The 14162-nt window shown below is 39.6% G+C and overlaps 2 protein-coding genes across 3 annotated transcripts in view; both read right to left on the minus strand.

Annotated features, from left to right (window-relative positions):
- Positions 1-12577, minus strand: part of gucy2g (guanylate cyclase 2g) — a 50851-nt gene extending 38274 nt beyond the window's left edge. The window contains exons 1-5 of the mRNA XM_069899908.1: positions 11714-12577; positions 10584-10926; positions 4763-4887; positions 2746-2928; positions 932-1076 (exon numbers count right to left, since the gene is read on the minus strand). Coding sequence (XP_069756009.1) covers positions 932-1076; positions 2746-2928; positions 4763-4887; positions 10584-10926; positions 11714-12037 — 1120 coding nt within the window. The 5' untranslated portion in view covers positions 12038-12577. The remainder of the gene's footprint in view (positions 1-931; positions 1077-2745; positions 2929-4762; positions 4888-10583; positions 10927-11713) is intronic.
- Positions 12578-13362: 785 nt separating this feature from the next.
- zdhhc6 (zinc finger DHHC-type palmitoyltransferase 6) overlaps positions 13363-14162 on the minus strand; it is a 69401-nt gene continuing 68601 nt past the window's right edge. The window contains exon 11 of one of the 2 annotated variants that reach the window (XR_011345345.1): positions 13363-14007. Coding sequence is in view for 1 of the 2 variants with exons in the window: in XM_069899895.1 (XP_069755996.1) it covers positions 13973-14007 (35 nt within the window). In the remaining variant the exon portion in view is untranslated. The remainder of the gene's footprint in view (positions 14008-14162) is intronic. The other variant, XM_069899895.1, reaches the window with a different exon arrangement.

The raw sequence follows: 14162 nt of genomic DNA on the forward strand, positions 1-14162 counted from the left end.
CTGCTGAGTATCTCCTGCAATTTTTATTTTCATTTGAAAAATACCTACCCACTGACAGTAGTCCCTGAGGATGAGTGTGCCCAGTGTGTGTAGGAATGCTATTGAAGGCTATATTATGGCAGGGGTAATTGTGAGGCCAACAGTAACATCCAAGCCCCAGTCACATTCGTGTGAATCTTCTCATGCCCCCCTTTTGAGCTTACTCATCAGAACTGCACGCAATGATTGAAACTTAAAACCTGCCCTGTTTCATTTCCGCCAGGCATGAGGTACTTGGGAGTTGGAATATCTTACCTTGAAAGAAAAAGGGCCTTTCAGCCTTTGACTCACACCTGAATGCAGACTTACACAGTGTCTACAGTCATGTGGGTTTTATAACATTCCTCCAATCTGCAGGCAACCCTCGGCCCATTGAGCTTCCACATGGAGGTAGCCCAACCCTAACCCTGACCCTGACCCAATGAAATAGGTTTTGTAGATATGTATACTTGTCGATGATATTGCAATTCTGCTAAAAATATATTAATCAAAATATTTTTCAATCAAAGTTTTTAAAAAATACATTCTGAGCCAAATGGATACAGAGCAGAATCTGTATTCCATGCTTAATAATGCAGTACAATCTGCTGCCATTTTAAGGCAACAATAAAATACAAGAAACTTATCTAGCTATTTCAATGGTAAAATATAGTTTGCAAGACTTTCCATGGTTACTTAAAAAGAGTAACTAATAGAACATTATTCCTATAGAAAGTGAATCTGGGATATCAATAATGGAAAAAAGTAAACAAAGATTTTTGTATTAGGTCTTCCACATGGAGAAATATAAATAGTGGTAATTAGGGAATTGAAAGTTACTGATGCAAATTGGAAATGCTGTGCAGCTAAGCAATTGTAGAAAGGAGGTGTTAATTTTTTTTTAAAAACTTACCATAAAATTGTCTTTTACCATAACCTTTCAAATTCTTGACAAATGTTCTTCCATCTCGTGGATCCATTCCTGCTTCTAACATTTCTTGAACCCCCAAAGCATACAGCATTACTGCATCATGAAGGTAAGCTGAATCTGAGCTCATCTGCAATAAAACAACACAACGATGAATTCAAACCACTTCATTTCTCATTCACTTGCTCCCTCTCTTGTCTCTTTTCAGTGAAACCTGTTGAATTGTCTGGGTCATAGTGTGCGGCAAGGGAGAGGTGGTGAGAGGGAGCAAGAGGAACAGACTTGGTGGTGGAGGCTGGTGTGAACAGGAAGGGCCCGATGACAGAGGGGACCCCCCGCGGGGGGGAGGGGGTTGGGGTGGTGAGCAGACTGGAGCCAGAACCATTACGGAATTATGACTGGAGTGGCATTCATGCTCAATTCTCAACAAGAGGCTATTGCTATTATTGCTTACATTTTGACATTTGATTTGCCTGTTAAGTTAATGCTAATGTTAAAGTTAAATGCAATTAATGACATCTTTTTACTGATTGCTGTGAAAATATTTTGTGGATCCAATGTCACGGTGGATCATGACAACCTTTTGTTACCTGCTGGCATGGCACGCAAAATGAGGCTTTTCACTGTAACTTTGCACACGTGGCAAAAAAGAACTCAATTCATTTGTTCTGGGACCTTTGCTCTTTTGTGATTTTTATAAATGACCTAGATGAAGAAGTGGAAGGATGGGTCAGTAAGTTTGCATATCATACAAAGTTTGGAGGAGTTGTGGATTAAGTTGATGGTTGACATAGGTTACAAAAGGATAAAGAGGCAGATGGAGTTTAATCTGGATAAACGTGAGGTGATGCATTTTGGAAGGTCAAATCAGAAGGCCTAGTACAGGGTTAATGGTTGGATACTTAACAGTGTAGATGAACAGAGGGATCTTGGGGGTCCAAATCCATACATCCCTCAAGGCTGCTGTGCAGTTTGATAGGATAGTTAAGAAGGCCTATGGGATGCTGGGCTTCATTAATAGGGGGATTGAGATCAAGAGTCAAGACATCATGTTGCAACTCTACAAATCTCTGGTGAGACCACACTTGGGAGTATTGTGTTCAGTTCTGGTCACCTCATTGCAGGAAGGATGTGGAAGCTACGGAGAGGGTGCAGAGAAGATTTACCAGGATGTTGCCTGGATTGGAAAAAAAAAGTCTTACGAGGCAAGGTTAGCATAGCTGGGACTTTTCTCATTGGAGCATCAGCTGCCTTTTCCTTCCCATGGATGGTGCGTAACCTGCATAGTTTCTCCAGCACTTGTGTATTGCATTAAAACCTCAACATCTGCAGGTTCCCTTGTTTAACTCTCATTAAAAAGTAGCTAAGTGACAAACAAATAAAAATGTTGGTGGACAAGATCATGAAAGTTGTTTTAAATGCAAAATATTGCAGCAGCTGAAACTCTGAAATAAGCAGACGTATTTGGAAGGCCTCCGCAGGTCAGGCAGCGCCTTGGAGAAAAAACAAAGTCAGCGAACTTTCAACTAGGAAAATATGAAGGTTAAAAAAAATTTAATAGGAGGAGAAGAAGACAATAAAGAAGAGGCTCAGGGATTAGAATCTATATGACAGATGGAGTGAATTGAAAGAAAACTGTAAAGGCACTACTGCATAACAGAAGCAAGATCATTTTCCAGTTCGGTTTTCTCTTCATGAATGCTTCCTGACGTGCTTTCTCTGTATTGTTTAAAATTCATTTCCTTTCTACTAAGGAATAAAATTGTTTTATAACAATGAAAGTAAGTTTAATTATAAACCTCGGTCACTGAAGACAAATTACTATAAAAGGGATGTCCTTTAGATCGCTGGTAGACTTCTTGTAAAAAGGCATAATACTCATGTTCGTTGTATGACTGCAGAGCAATTAGAAACACAGGCTCATATGCCCTAAAGGTCACCTCATTCTTCTTATCCACCAAATCTGACTTCCAAAAGTTATCCTGTGGAGAAAATGAAAGCATTAAATCATTCTCAACATGTTTAGGGTCAGCGATATGGAAATAAGTAAGAATTAATCAAGTTGCAATTACTTTTGTGTAACAGACTTACCAAATGTAACAGAAGCCTGATAACAGGTTGAAGATTAGAATGTCCACGATTGTATCACCTTCAATCTCTGCCATTATCAACAGCTGTCCAATAGGATCGTTACACAAGTGCAAATGGATACAGAGCAGAATCTGTGTTCCATGCTTAATAATGCAGTACAATCTGCTGCCATTTTAAGGCAACAATAGAATACAAGAAACTTATCTAGCTATTTCAACGGTAAAATATAGCTTGCAAGACTTTCCATGGTTACTTAAAAAGAGTAACTAATAGAACATTATTCCTATAGAAAGTGAATCTGGGATATCAATAATGGAAAAAAGTAAACAAAATTTTTGTATTAGGCCTTCCACATGGAGAAATATAAATAGTGGTAATTAGGGAATTGAAAGGAATGAAACAAATTGAGGAAATGACAATCAATGGGTGCTGAACAAATTGCTGGAACTCAGGCCTAACATGTCCTTGGGTCCTGATGAACTTGGTCTCTGTGCCATAAAGGAAACAGCTAGACTTAAAGGGTTTAATTTTGCAAAATTCCTTTCATTTGAGATTGGAATTGAGCAAATGTAACTCCATTATTTAAAAAGTTAAGTTAGACAGAAAATAGGAAATTACTGGCCAGTTGGTTTAGCATTTGTTGAAGAAATGTGAAAACTTTTATGAAAGATGTTACAGCAGAGGGAGTTAGAAAAGTTTCAAGGTTATCAGGCAAAGCCAATGTTGTTTTGTGAAAACAATTATGTTTGACTAATTTATTGGAGCTCTTTGAAGAAGTAAACTGTGCTATTGACCAAGGGGGATACACGATTTCTAGATTTTAGAAGACAAGATAAAATGCCTTCTGAAAATAAAAGCTCATGGTGAGGATGTAACACATTGGTGGGATTAGACAAGGAATTGATTGACAAGAAATAGATAACTAACACGAGTGCCTTTTCTGGTGGGCAAGGTTTGATGTGCGTTGTGCCACATGGTGAATATTGGGGCCTCAACCTTCCATTATCAAAATGACATAGAGATGATATAGTAGCTACGGTTTATCCGTATAACAAAAATAGGTAGGAAATTTAGTTGTGAAAAAGCTGCAGAGGGATCTAGATAAAGAAAGTGGGAAAAGATCTGGAAATGGAGAATAATGTTGGAAAATATGACATTTTGACTGGATAAAAAATTGTAATCCATTTAATTAGGTTACTTCAATCAGATCACAATGTAAATGCACACATTAATTGAAAACATTATTTGCGATATGTTTCAAGTTCAGAGATGGAATCTTACAACAGGTGCTCTCACTGGGTTTGCGCTATCCAGGAGGTTAGTATATAATGACTCTTAGGAATAATTTTGACATTGAGTGATAATGTTAAATAGGCTATATTGGATGATCTAATAGAATATATCCACAAAATTTAATCAATAAAAAAAAATCCTATGTGGAAGGACTTATGTATTCATCCAGGTTTCACTCTATCATGAACTGAACAGCAGCAATCAAGGGTTGTTTTGCATGCACCGCTGAACATTTGGTTTACTTGGAGAAAATGATGGATTAATAAGCTTTCGTTACAAATACACCATCAACTCTGTGGCTTTGAGATTCTGAAATGATGGGAACAACCAAAATCTCCGATTTGCCGTTTCATCATGAGTAATGATTCTCAACATACAAATTATGTTAACATGCTAATTGTCATTACAAACTCATTCTCAACATGTACTCACCACATAACTGCTGAGTTCAAACAGCTGAATAATAAAAAACACGTATTTCCCATTTGCCATGCCGAGACGATACGCTTCCAACATTATGGACTTTGCCACCCCAGGAGCACAAATTAAAATGATAACTGGAAATTAAATGTGAAATGGTGTTAATTATAATCATAAGGAAGGGCCTAGCACATTATTATAATACTTGCACTGACCATCATCCAATTAGTTTATCTTTTAAGTTTTTATATCCTAAATAATCTTTGAAATCTTTAACCACGTTAAAGGTTGGCACAGTTAGCACAAGGCTGCTACAGTAACCTGTGTTCGAATCCAGCACTTTCTGTAAGGAGTTTGTACATTCTCCCTGTATCTGTGTGTGTTTCCTCTGGGTGTTCTGGTTTCCTCCCACCCTTAAAAAATGTACAGTGGTTGTGTTTAATTGGGCAGCATGGGCACATGGGTCAGAAGAGCCTGTTACTGTGCTCTAGATCTAAATTGTGCCACAGACTAATTAGAAATCTATACATGGGCAGCGTGAGCAGTACGGAAGTTTTTTGGGGGGGGGGGGGAAGGAAAAACAAATGGGCAGAGGAAGCCTCAATATAACGCTGCAAATAATGCTTTAGCTTTTGACAAAATCCCTAATGGCAGGCTGATTCAGAAAGTGCAGATGCACAAGACCTAAGCTGAGCTGAAAGTCTGGATATAAAATTGGCTGGCTCATAGAAAACACACTATCATGATGGAGGGGTGTTATTCAGTCAAGAGGCCTGTTACACAGGGATTGGGACCCTCTCAAGTATGTGACATGTATAATTGATATGGGTAAAAAAAAGGTTTGTAATTTTTCAGGTGATGCAAAGTTTGGTGGGGTTGTGGACAGTGCTGTGGGATATCAAGAAATACAACAGAATAATGATCAATTACAGATATGGGCAATACCCCCAAGCAAAAAGCCCTGCAAAAAGTAGTGGGTAGAGCCCAGGACATCACCAGCATATCCCTCCCCACCATCGAGAACATCTATTGGGAACACTGCAGCAATCATCAAGGATCCACATCATCCAGCACACACTCTGTTCTCACTTCTACTATCGGGAAAGAGGTAAAGGTGCCACAAGACTTATACCACCAGGTTCAAGAACAGCTGCTCAGGATTCTGATGGTGGAGGGGTAGCAACAAACTTAATCAGGGACTCCTTTCAGGACACTAACTTTTGCATTTAATTATGTAATGGGGGGGGGGGGTGGCGGTTGTATTATACTGACTGCTTTTCTTATATGGAGTTGCTTGCTATTGGCTATGGCTTTAGAGATGCTCCACTCTACTGGTAGAGCAGATGGAGATGCTTTTCCACTGGCCAGTATAGTGGTGGCTGAGAGTCTGTTAATAAAAGCCCTGTATTAGTATAACACTTGTCTGGTCCATGTCTATGGCATATCAATTTTATTAAGTCAGTTGTTTACATTTATTTGTTTACATGTGTACAGTTTTTGTTTTGCACTACCAGTAAGTGGTAATTCTGCCTCACCCACAGGAAAAAGAATCTCAGGGTTGTATGTGACATGACAATGTATGTACTCTGACAACAACTCTAAAATGGCGGAGTTTAATCCGGACAAACATGAGATATTGCACTTTAGAAGGTCAAGTGTAAAGGGAATGTATAGTTGATGATAGGGCTCTTAAAAGTATTGATGTCCAAAGAGGCCTTGAAAATGGCCGCGCAAGTAGACAGGGTGGTAATGGACACATATGGTATGCCTGGCTTCAGTGAGCAGGGGTTTGAGTATAAAATTTAGGAAGTCAAGTTAAGCAATGTAAAATTTTGATTAGGTTGCATTTGGAATGCTGTACGTAATTCTGGTTGTCTCATTACAGGAAGGAGATAGAGGCTTTAGAAAGGATAAAGAATAGGTTTCCCAGGATGTTGCCTAGTTTAGAGCATGTGAATTATGGGGAGAGATGGACAAACCTGCAGTGGAGGAGCCTGAGGTGAGACATGATAGAGGCTGCAGGCTGATGGGTCCTGCTTTTGGTTCCAGAAGTTTCTTTTTCATTGTGACTGGGATTTTTAGCCATTCCTACCTGTTATTTGTAATTACCCCAGCTGTCCAGATACATAGACAAGTCATCATTCTGAGATGGATAAAGTGCGGGCAGTGTGGAGGCAGGGTGATGTTACCTAGGTGGAAATGGGCATTCATAGTGATGGGATAGGTATGTGGCTACAGTTCAATTTGCAAAAAATCAAAGACGATTGCAAGGAGAAGAATATAGTCAGTGATTACAAATCTATGTGTGAGCTAGGGAACTATATTTTTATGGCCACAATCAGGGTGGATATGGTCAGCCTGTGTATTGAGATTGGGGGGGGGGGGGGGCGGGGAAAGAGAAAGGGGAGAGCAAACTACTCATTTAGAAGAAGGATGTCTAAAAATATTTGTCTTTAAATGCAAGGTATTTTAATTTTCTTTTTAAAATTGTGAGAGATCAATTTACTTATCTTAATATTAAAATTACAAAGAGTTATAAACATCTTTTTAAGGAAAATGTTCTACTTTACTTAAACATATTAAATTATTCTTAACGAGATGGTCACTTGTATCTACTTCTATGATTGGTCCCATTAACTGTATTAAAAATGAACATTTTATCTAAATTAGGAATGTTGGTTTGGCATTTCCTAATTTCAGATTTTATTACTGGGCAGTCAATATACAGAACTTAATTCTTTTATTACAATTTGATAACCTATAATGGCTTGACATCTCTTATTTATGACAAACTGGCTGGTCTAAGACAAGCCCCATTAATTAAAATCAAGCATGCCTGGGAGCAGGATTCGAACCTTTCACTGTCCACTGAAGTTTGGAATTCTATTTTTAAACTGATTAACACTACATTCCTTTGTGCACAACATTGTTGCAATGCAAAGTGGTACACAGAGCACATATGTCTAAAATTAAAATGCCTCATTTTTATTCAGACATAAATCCCCAATGTGATAAATGTAAAACTGGTTATGCTTCTTTAATTGATATGTTCTGGACCTGCCCTAGCTTAGAAAATTTTGGAATCAGGTTTTTTCAAACATTAGCAGTGATTCTCAATTTAAAATTAGAACCTAGGCCTTTAATTGCACTTTTTGGAACATTCCGAGAAGATAGGGTGTTACTAACTTCAATGCCACATTTTATCTTTTACTTCGTTGATAGCCAGACATGCAATTTTGATTAAATGGAAAGATAATACCCCACCAACACATGCACAATGGCTAAGGGATATTATCCCTTGTTTAAATTAGATGTGCAATCAATGATTCAAATATTAAATTCCAAATGATTTGGGGCTCATTCGTGGACTACTACAATAACCTTAAGATTTACTGTTGATCTGGAATCTTGGCATCGTGTTGTCATTCTCTAAGATTGTGCCATTTGGATTTACGAACGTTAATCTTCACCTTGTTTAGGGGAAGGGGTTTTGATTTTTTAAAAATTATGTTCTATTTTATTATCCTGATTGGAACTTGTACATGTGATCATTTTTATAACATTTTTCTGGTCTTGTAGCACACTCCGTAATTGTATTGTTTAACTTTTATTATTGTAAATAAAAATCAATAAAACCTTTTAAAAAGGATGTCTGCTTCCATCACCCATGTTTCCATTAAGGTCATGGCATCAATGCAATCATCCACATTAAGGTGGAGAAGTCCAAGGCAGTTATCCATGACTGAATGGAAGGAGGGAGGTGTGGGGAGGAATGATGGAAGCAGATCCACATGTGGAGTCAATGATACATTGCTGGGTGAATCAGTAAGGAGTCTGATAACATTGATTCTTCATGGGTGGCTGGTCAAGAACGTTGGGGTGGAAATAGTTGAGACTGCTGCTCAGAAGGAGCAGACATCTTGTGTGCACATTGATGGAGCACATGCCACAGTGGGGGTGTAACTTTTCATTTGTCAAGCAGAGTGTGAGCAGGAACATTCCGAAGAAATCACTTGCATCCATTAAAAGTCTGTGTCCACTCTGTGCTGGATTAAACTACAAATGATGTGAGGCCTGTACTGTTGGTGGACTGACTTCTTCTTGGAATGAACTCAGGAGTCAAAAGGCCAGCATGGCTCCAGAGTGAAACACAAAAGGGTGCAATAAAAACACACAGAAATGCTGGAGGAACTCAGCCAGTCACGCAGCATCCATATGAGGCAAAGATTCGAGCCTGAGCCCTTCTTCAAGGTCTAAACGAAAAGAAGACAGGCATCTTAATTAAAGAATAGATTAAGAGGGAAGGATGGAAGGGGGAGAAGCCCAGACCAACAGCCAAAAGATGTTAATGATTCCAGAGTTGTTTTTCTACTTTCCCTCTTAGACTGCGCTGGAGGGAGCAGTAACGTCACTATCGCTGGCTGTTTATGCAGATATAATTGCTTTTATTTGTGGAATGGGAACATTGCAGGAAATGCTGGCATTTGTCGTCCGTTATTAATTGCTCTTGGACTGAGGAGATGGTTAATGAGTTCACCACTTTAATAGGTCTGGAGTTACATGTAGGCTAGATGGGTAAGGAATGAAGGTTTCCTACTCTAAAAGATATTGGTGAACCTGATGAAATCTTACAAGTAAAAATTAGTGCTTTTAAGAATATCATTCAAATGACAAACATCTGATCCAGCAGTTCTCAACCTTTTTCTTTTCACTCACATACCACTTTAAGTATTCCCTATGGCATAGATGCTCTGTGATTAGTAAGAGATTGCTTAAGGTAGTATGTGGGTGGAAAGAAAAAGTTTGAAAACTGCTGTTTTAAATATACCTAATCGACTCATTATGTGCATGAGTTCAGAACTCCAAAGGAAATGGGCCAATGACAATTTTTCTCAAGCCAAATATTTCAGTCACAATTAGGTCCAGAGCAGTGGTTCTCAACCTTCCCTTGAAGTTTCTCTACTCTTTTTGAAGGGAGCCCCTCTCTTGCTGCTCCCACCCCCTCTGTAATTTCCTAATTCTCACCCTGACTACCTCACCACCACTTCCCACCCACGGCTCCACTAATCTCCTTCCTTCAGCAGCTATATCTACCTTCACCCTCCCTTCCCTCTCTCTGCCTCCATTTTTCCCCCCTTTGTCTGCTTCCACCTCTTGCCATCTCCCAACTCCATCCCAGCTGGTTCATCAGTCTACCATTCTTCACCCCACCATGCTGCACCTATCACCTACTGACCCCTTCTGGTACAATCTCATGCTGCTATCTTCGGAAAGAAGTCCAGCACCTCTCGGTTTCTTTCTGATAACTATCAGGCTCTTGATCCTCTGGTTACTAGACTGATGGCAAAATATTCTGTCTGTCTGCACTACTGTAATGCCACCTTTTGCTTGCACAATGATAAATGTAAATATTATCATCTTTTTGTATTTATTATCTTTTTAATTTATTGTAATTTTTTAACGCAGTATCTGTTCAATTGTAGCAAATATGAATTTCAACGTATATGACCAGTGTACAATACAAATGACAATAAACTCTTCACCTATCACTTACTTCTCTGCCTCTTTTCCATCTCTTTTCTTCGTCCTGAACCAGGTTTTCAACCCAAATCCATTTTCCTCTACCTGCCCTGCTGAACTCCTCCAGCAATTTGGTTCTGGTGCTGCCATTTCAATTGGTATTGTCTCAAATGTTTGCATTTCAGGAGTGCTCTCATGTTGCAGATCGTTTTTTTTTAAAAAATCTTAGAAGGCTTTGATGAGATTGATCATTTCAAAGCAGGAGGAAGAACAGGTTAACAATGTACGGGTTCTTATCATCAGTAACACTTACTTCTGGCTAAAACGGCAACTTTCTTGAGCTTCTCCCGGTGAAGGGCCGTGATGCCACTGTCATATCGGACTTGAGCTAAAATGGTGAAGTTTGCTTCCAGCTCTTCCACAATGATTTTCCAGAGCTGGTCAGTCATGTCCCATGCAGATTGCTCAGCAGATCCCCCCAACAGAGCAACATTCTTCCAGCCAAAGAAGTGTAATGTTTTAGTGAGGACATTTCTCATGTTCTGCAGTGAGGACAGCAGATTCACATAGGTGTCGTACACATAGAGATCATCAAGTGCCTGACCAGCAAATCCAAAGATGGGGATATTCCACTGAGAGGCAAGGAGGCCTGTAATCTAAACAGCAAATCCCAGGCAAGGTTAAAGGACTGATCAAAAAAGTCAAGCTCAGACAGAATAGTAAATGATTTAGTTCCTTTGCAATGATGGGTCAATTCCGTGCGGCTCCTTCATCTACCGATATTTCTCTAACTACTTTAAATGTTCTCCTTGACTGTGCATTAGAGAAGAAAGAAAATCAATGAAGTGCAACGAGCCCCTGATTGAATTTGTCGTGGAGGAGTCTGGTGGTGGAGGGGGTGCAGCTGTTCATGGACCTGGTGGCGCGAGTCTTGTGGCACCCAGACCTCTTTCCTGACGGCAGCAGCGAGAACAGAGCGTGTGCTGGGTGGGGTGGATGATTGCTGGCTAGCCTCTGACGGCAGCGTTCCCTGCAGATGTACTTCTTTAGTTAAACAGTCTCTAATCATTCTTTGGTCATTTGCAGAAGAACTCTCCTCTTTAAACTGGTCCTCATTCCTTCTTTCATATCAGCAAATAATTACAAGGTTCAGGATGTTGCATCAGCCACATGACAAAGGAAGGCATTTCAATTTCAGCATCTTTATTAAGATAATAAGAGCCACCAATGCAGCACCCTTTTAAAAATTCTTATTTTCAATTTGATCAAAATATTAAAAAGTTAAGATTTGATTTTCCTGCTCGAATACAAGATGAAATACAAGATATTTGGTGAATCTTTCAATGAAATAATATTTATTTATCTTCATTTTTCAAGAGACAACATTTAACAGAATATCATTTATTAACTACTAAACATGAAATGCACTGCAACCGATCTTACCTCTGACACATCTGGACAAGCTGGCCCAAAGAGAGCAGAAATATTGTACTTCTGAACTTGGTATACGAACTCACGGAGGGATACCTTGGGGTCGCAGTCACTGTCGGCATACACAAAATCCAACGTGTGATTCGGCAGGAGGAGGGGGTCTGAATTTATTTTGTCTATGGCAATCTGAATGGCAGATCCCAGTCTCAACGCACTGAAGGGGAAGGAGATGTTTCTGGGGACCTGCAGTCCTAAGTAGTATTTAGAAATCCCAACGCAGTTATTGGGACAAAGAAAATAGTAAATTAAAAGGACAAAGAAAAGTGCAGCGGACATAATCTTTATGTGCTGATCACAGTAAGGATATAAAATATGGAATGCTTAAGAATAATCTCCCAACTATTGAATAATGAAACTAGTTTGGTTGGGCATCACAGGCAATGATAATACCAGAATCACTTGTATTTATAATAATCCACCAGGGCATGGATTAATCCTCAAGTGTCTTTGGCAGGTCAGATTTTGTCATTAATTAACAAAACTTCCTGACTTTCATGCAATGACTTTGATCTAAGTGTTTGGCTTAGGTTAAAACTAATAAGCTTCAGAAAGTGCACCTGGGTACAATGTTATTTCCCCCTGGTCCAGTCTGTTCCTCTGCTTCTCTGATCATTCCTGTTATCAAGTTCAACTTAATGAGACTTAACTGGTTACAGGTTCTTCCAGAGACATAATCAATATGATGGAGTGAAACAAATCACTTCATTGAGCACCTTTGGTCTGTCCGCTGTAATAGCAGGAATCTTCCAGTGGCAACCCATTTCAATTCCACGCCCCATTGCCATGCCGACGTGTCTGTCCATGGTTTCATGCGCTGCCCAACTGAACCCACCTCTTACTCCATCTGGGCATTAACATTGACCTATTTTTGTTAGGCTCCCTCCCCCCTCCCACTCACTATCCCTCTTGCCTCCTTTCCTCTAACTCCCCATCCCTTGTTTCCCCCCTCTCTCTTTCCCTATCACCTCCTTTCCTTTCGCTCTCCATCCCTTGTTTTCCCCCCCCCTCTTTTTCCCTATCCCTCTTGCCTCCTTTCCTCTAGTTCTGCATTCAACTGCCTCCCCTGATCAATTCTCATCTTTCTCCTCCTGTTCATGAAGGGTTGCTTGGCTGTTGATCTGTGCTCCTTCCCCTGCCCCTTCTCCCCCCCCCCCATTACCTTTTTTATTCAGCCACTTGCTTCCTTTCTGTGCACATGTTGACAAAGGGCTCAGGCCCGAAACATTAGTTATATATCTTGGCCTCCTTTGGACGCTGCAGGACCTACAGAGTTTCTCCAGCACTTTTGTGTATTAATCATCAGCGATGGGTTAATTGGCCTTGAGGCACAGTCATACCCTTTATGGTATTGTCTTTAAATAGTATTCATTTATACTTCGTATTCTCCCACATTTCACCACCTTGATCTATTTCCCTTTAAACCTTGGGATTTCCTTTTATTGTGTGCTTACGAATAGAGTCTCGTGCACCCTTCTTGCCTTTACAATTTAATTTTTAGTTTCACCCCGACCCCTTTTGTCATCCTCCAGCTCTCCTTTTCTGCATAAACTTTCTGTCTTTGATTAATCTACCCCTCGCCATCCAGGGCAGACTAAAATGATTTCAGTTAACCAATTCTGCAATCATCCATTTCTTTATTTTTATTTGTACAGAAAGTTTAAAATTAAGCTGAGCTCACTTTTGTTGACTGGGCGATTTCGTAATAAAAGATTATATGGATCATTTTGCATTGCTGATTATGTGCTTTCATTTCTACTCCTCTCACTTTGGTAGAATGCAGTTACAATCAAGCTCAAGAGAAGAATCAGGGGTAAAAATTTAAATGTCCACGCTTAGAAGAACAGCTGACCCTGTGATCCAACTTATTACCAGGGCAACTCCTGCTGCCATCATGGATACATGGAAGATTTATCACTGAGGTAGAAGTAACAGACAAATCCTCTTTGCATGACTGGAAAGGAATGTGTGGACAAGTAAATGCAGGTCCTAAAGTTGGGACTCGAGCACAAAATCAGTGAGAAATTCTTGCAGTTATTTATTTTTCCAAGGAACACTTTCCATTTGAACTCTTGAAGGAATTTCCTCCCAGCTCCTCTCTCTGTTCAGGATGGACAGCATGAGTGGCAGATATCATAGAGTCGTAGTGCGAAACAGCCCAGAAACAGGCCCTTTGGCCCATTTCATCCTTGCAGACTAAGTTGCTGACCTGAGTTAGAAGTTTGAAGCTGGGAATGCAGCCTGTGGTACTAAATAACAATAAAAATAAATGGACCAAAGAAAATGTAGAATGAGTAACAGAATGATCCAAAAATAGCTCAAACAATAATAACAATGGATATTGTTGTTTAAAAAGCAAACTTCCAGCAGGCATTAGTTCATATGTGAGCAGTGTAGTTTTATA

The sequence above is a fragment of the Narcine bancroftii genome, chromosome 10, assembly GCF_036971445.1.
Source record: "Narcine bancroftii isolate sNarBan1 chromosome 10, sNarBan1.hap1, whole genome shotgun sequence".
In the NCBI taxonomy this organism is placed as follows: Eukaryota; Metazoa; Chordata; class Chondrichthyes; order Torpediniformes; family Narcinidae; genus Narcine; species Narcine bancroftii.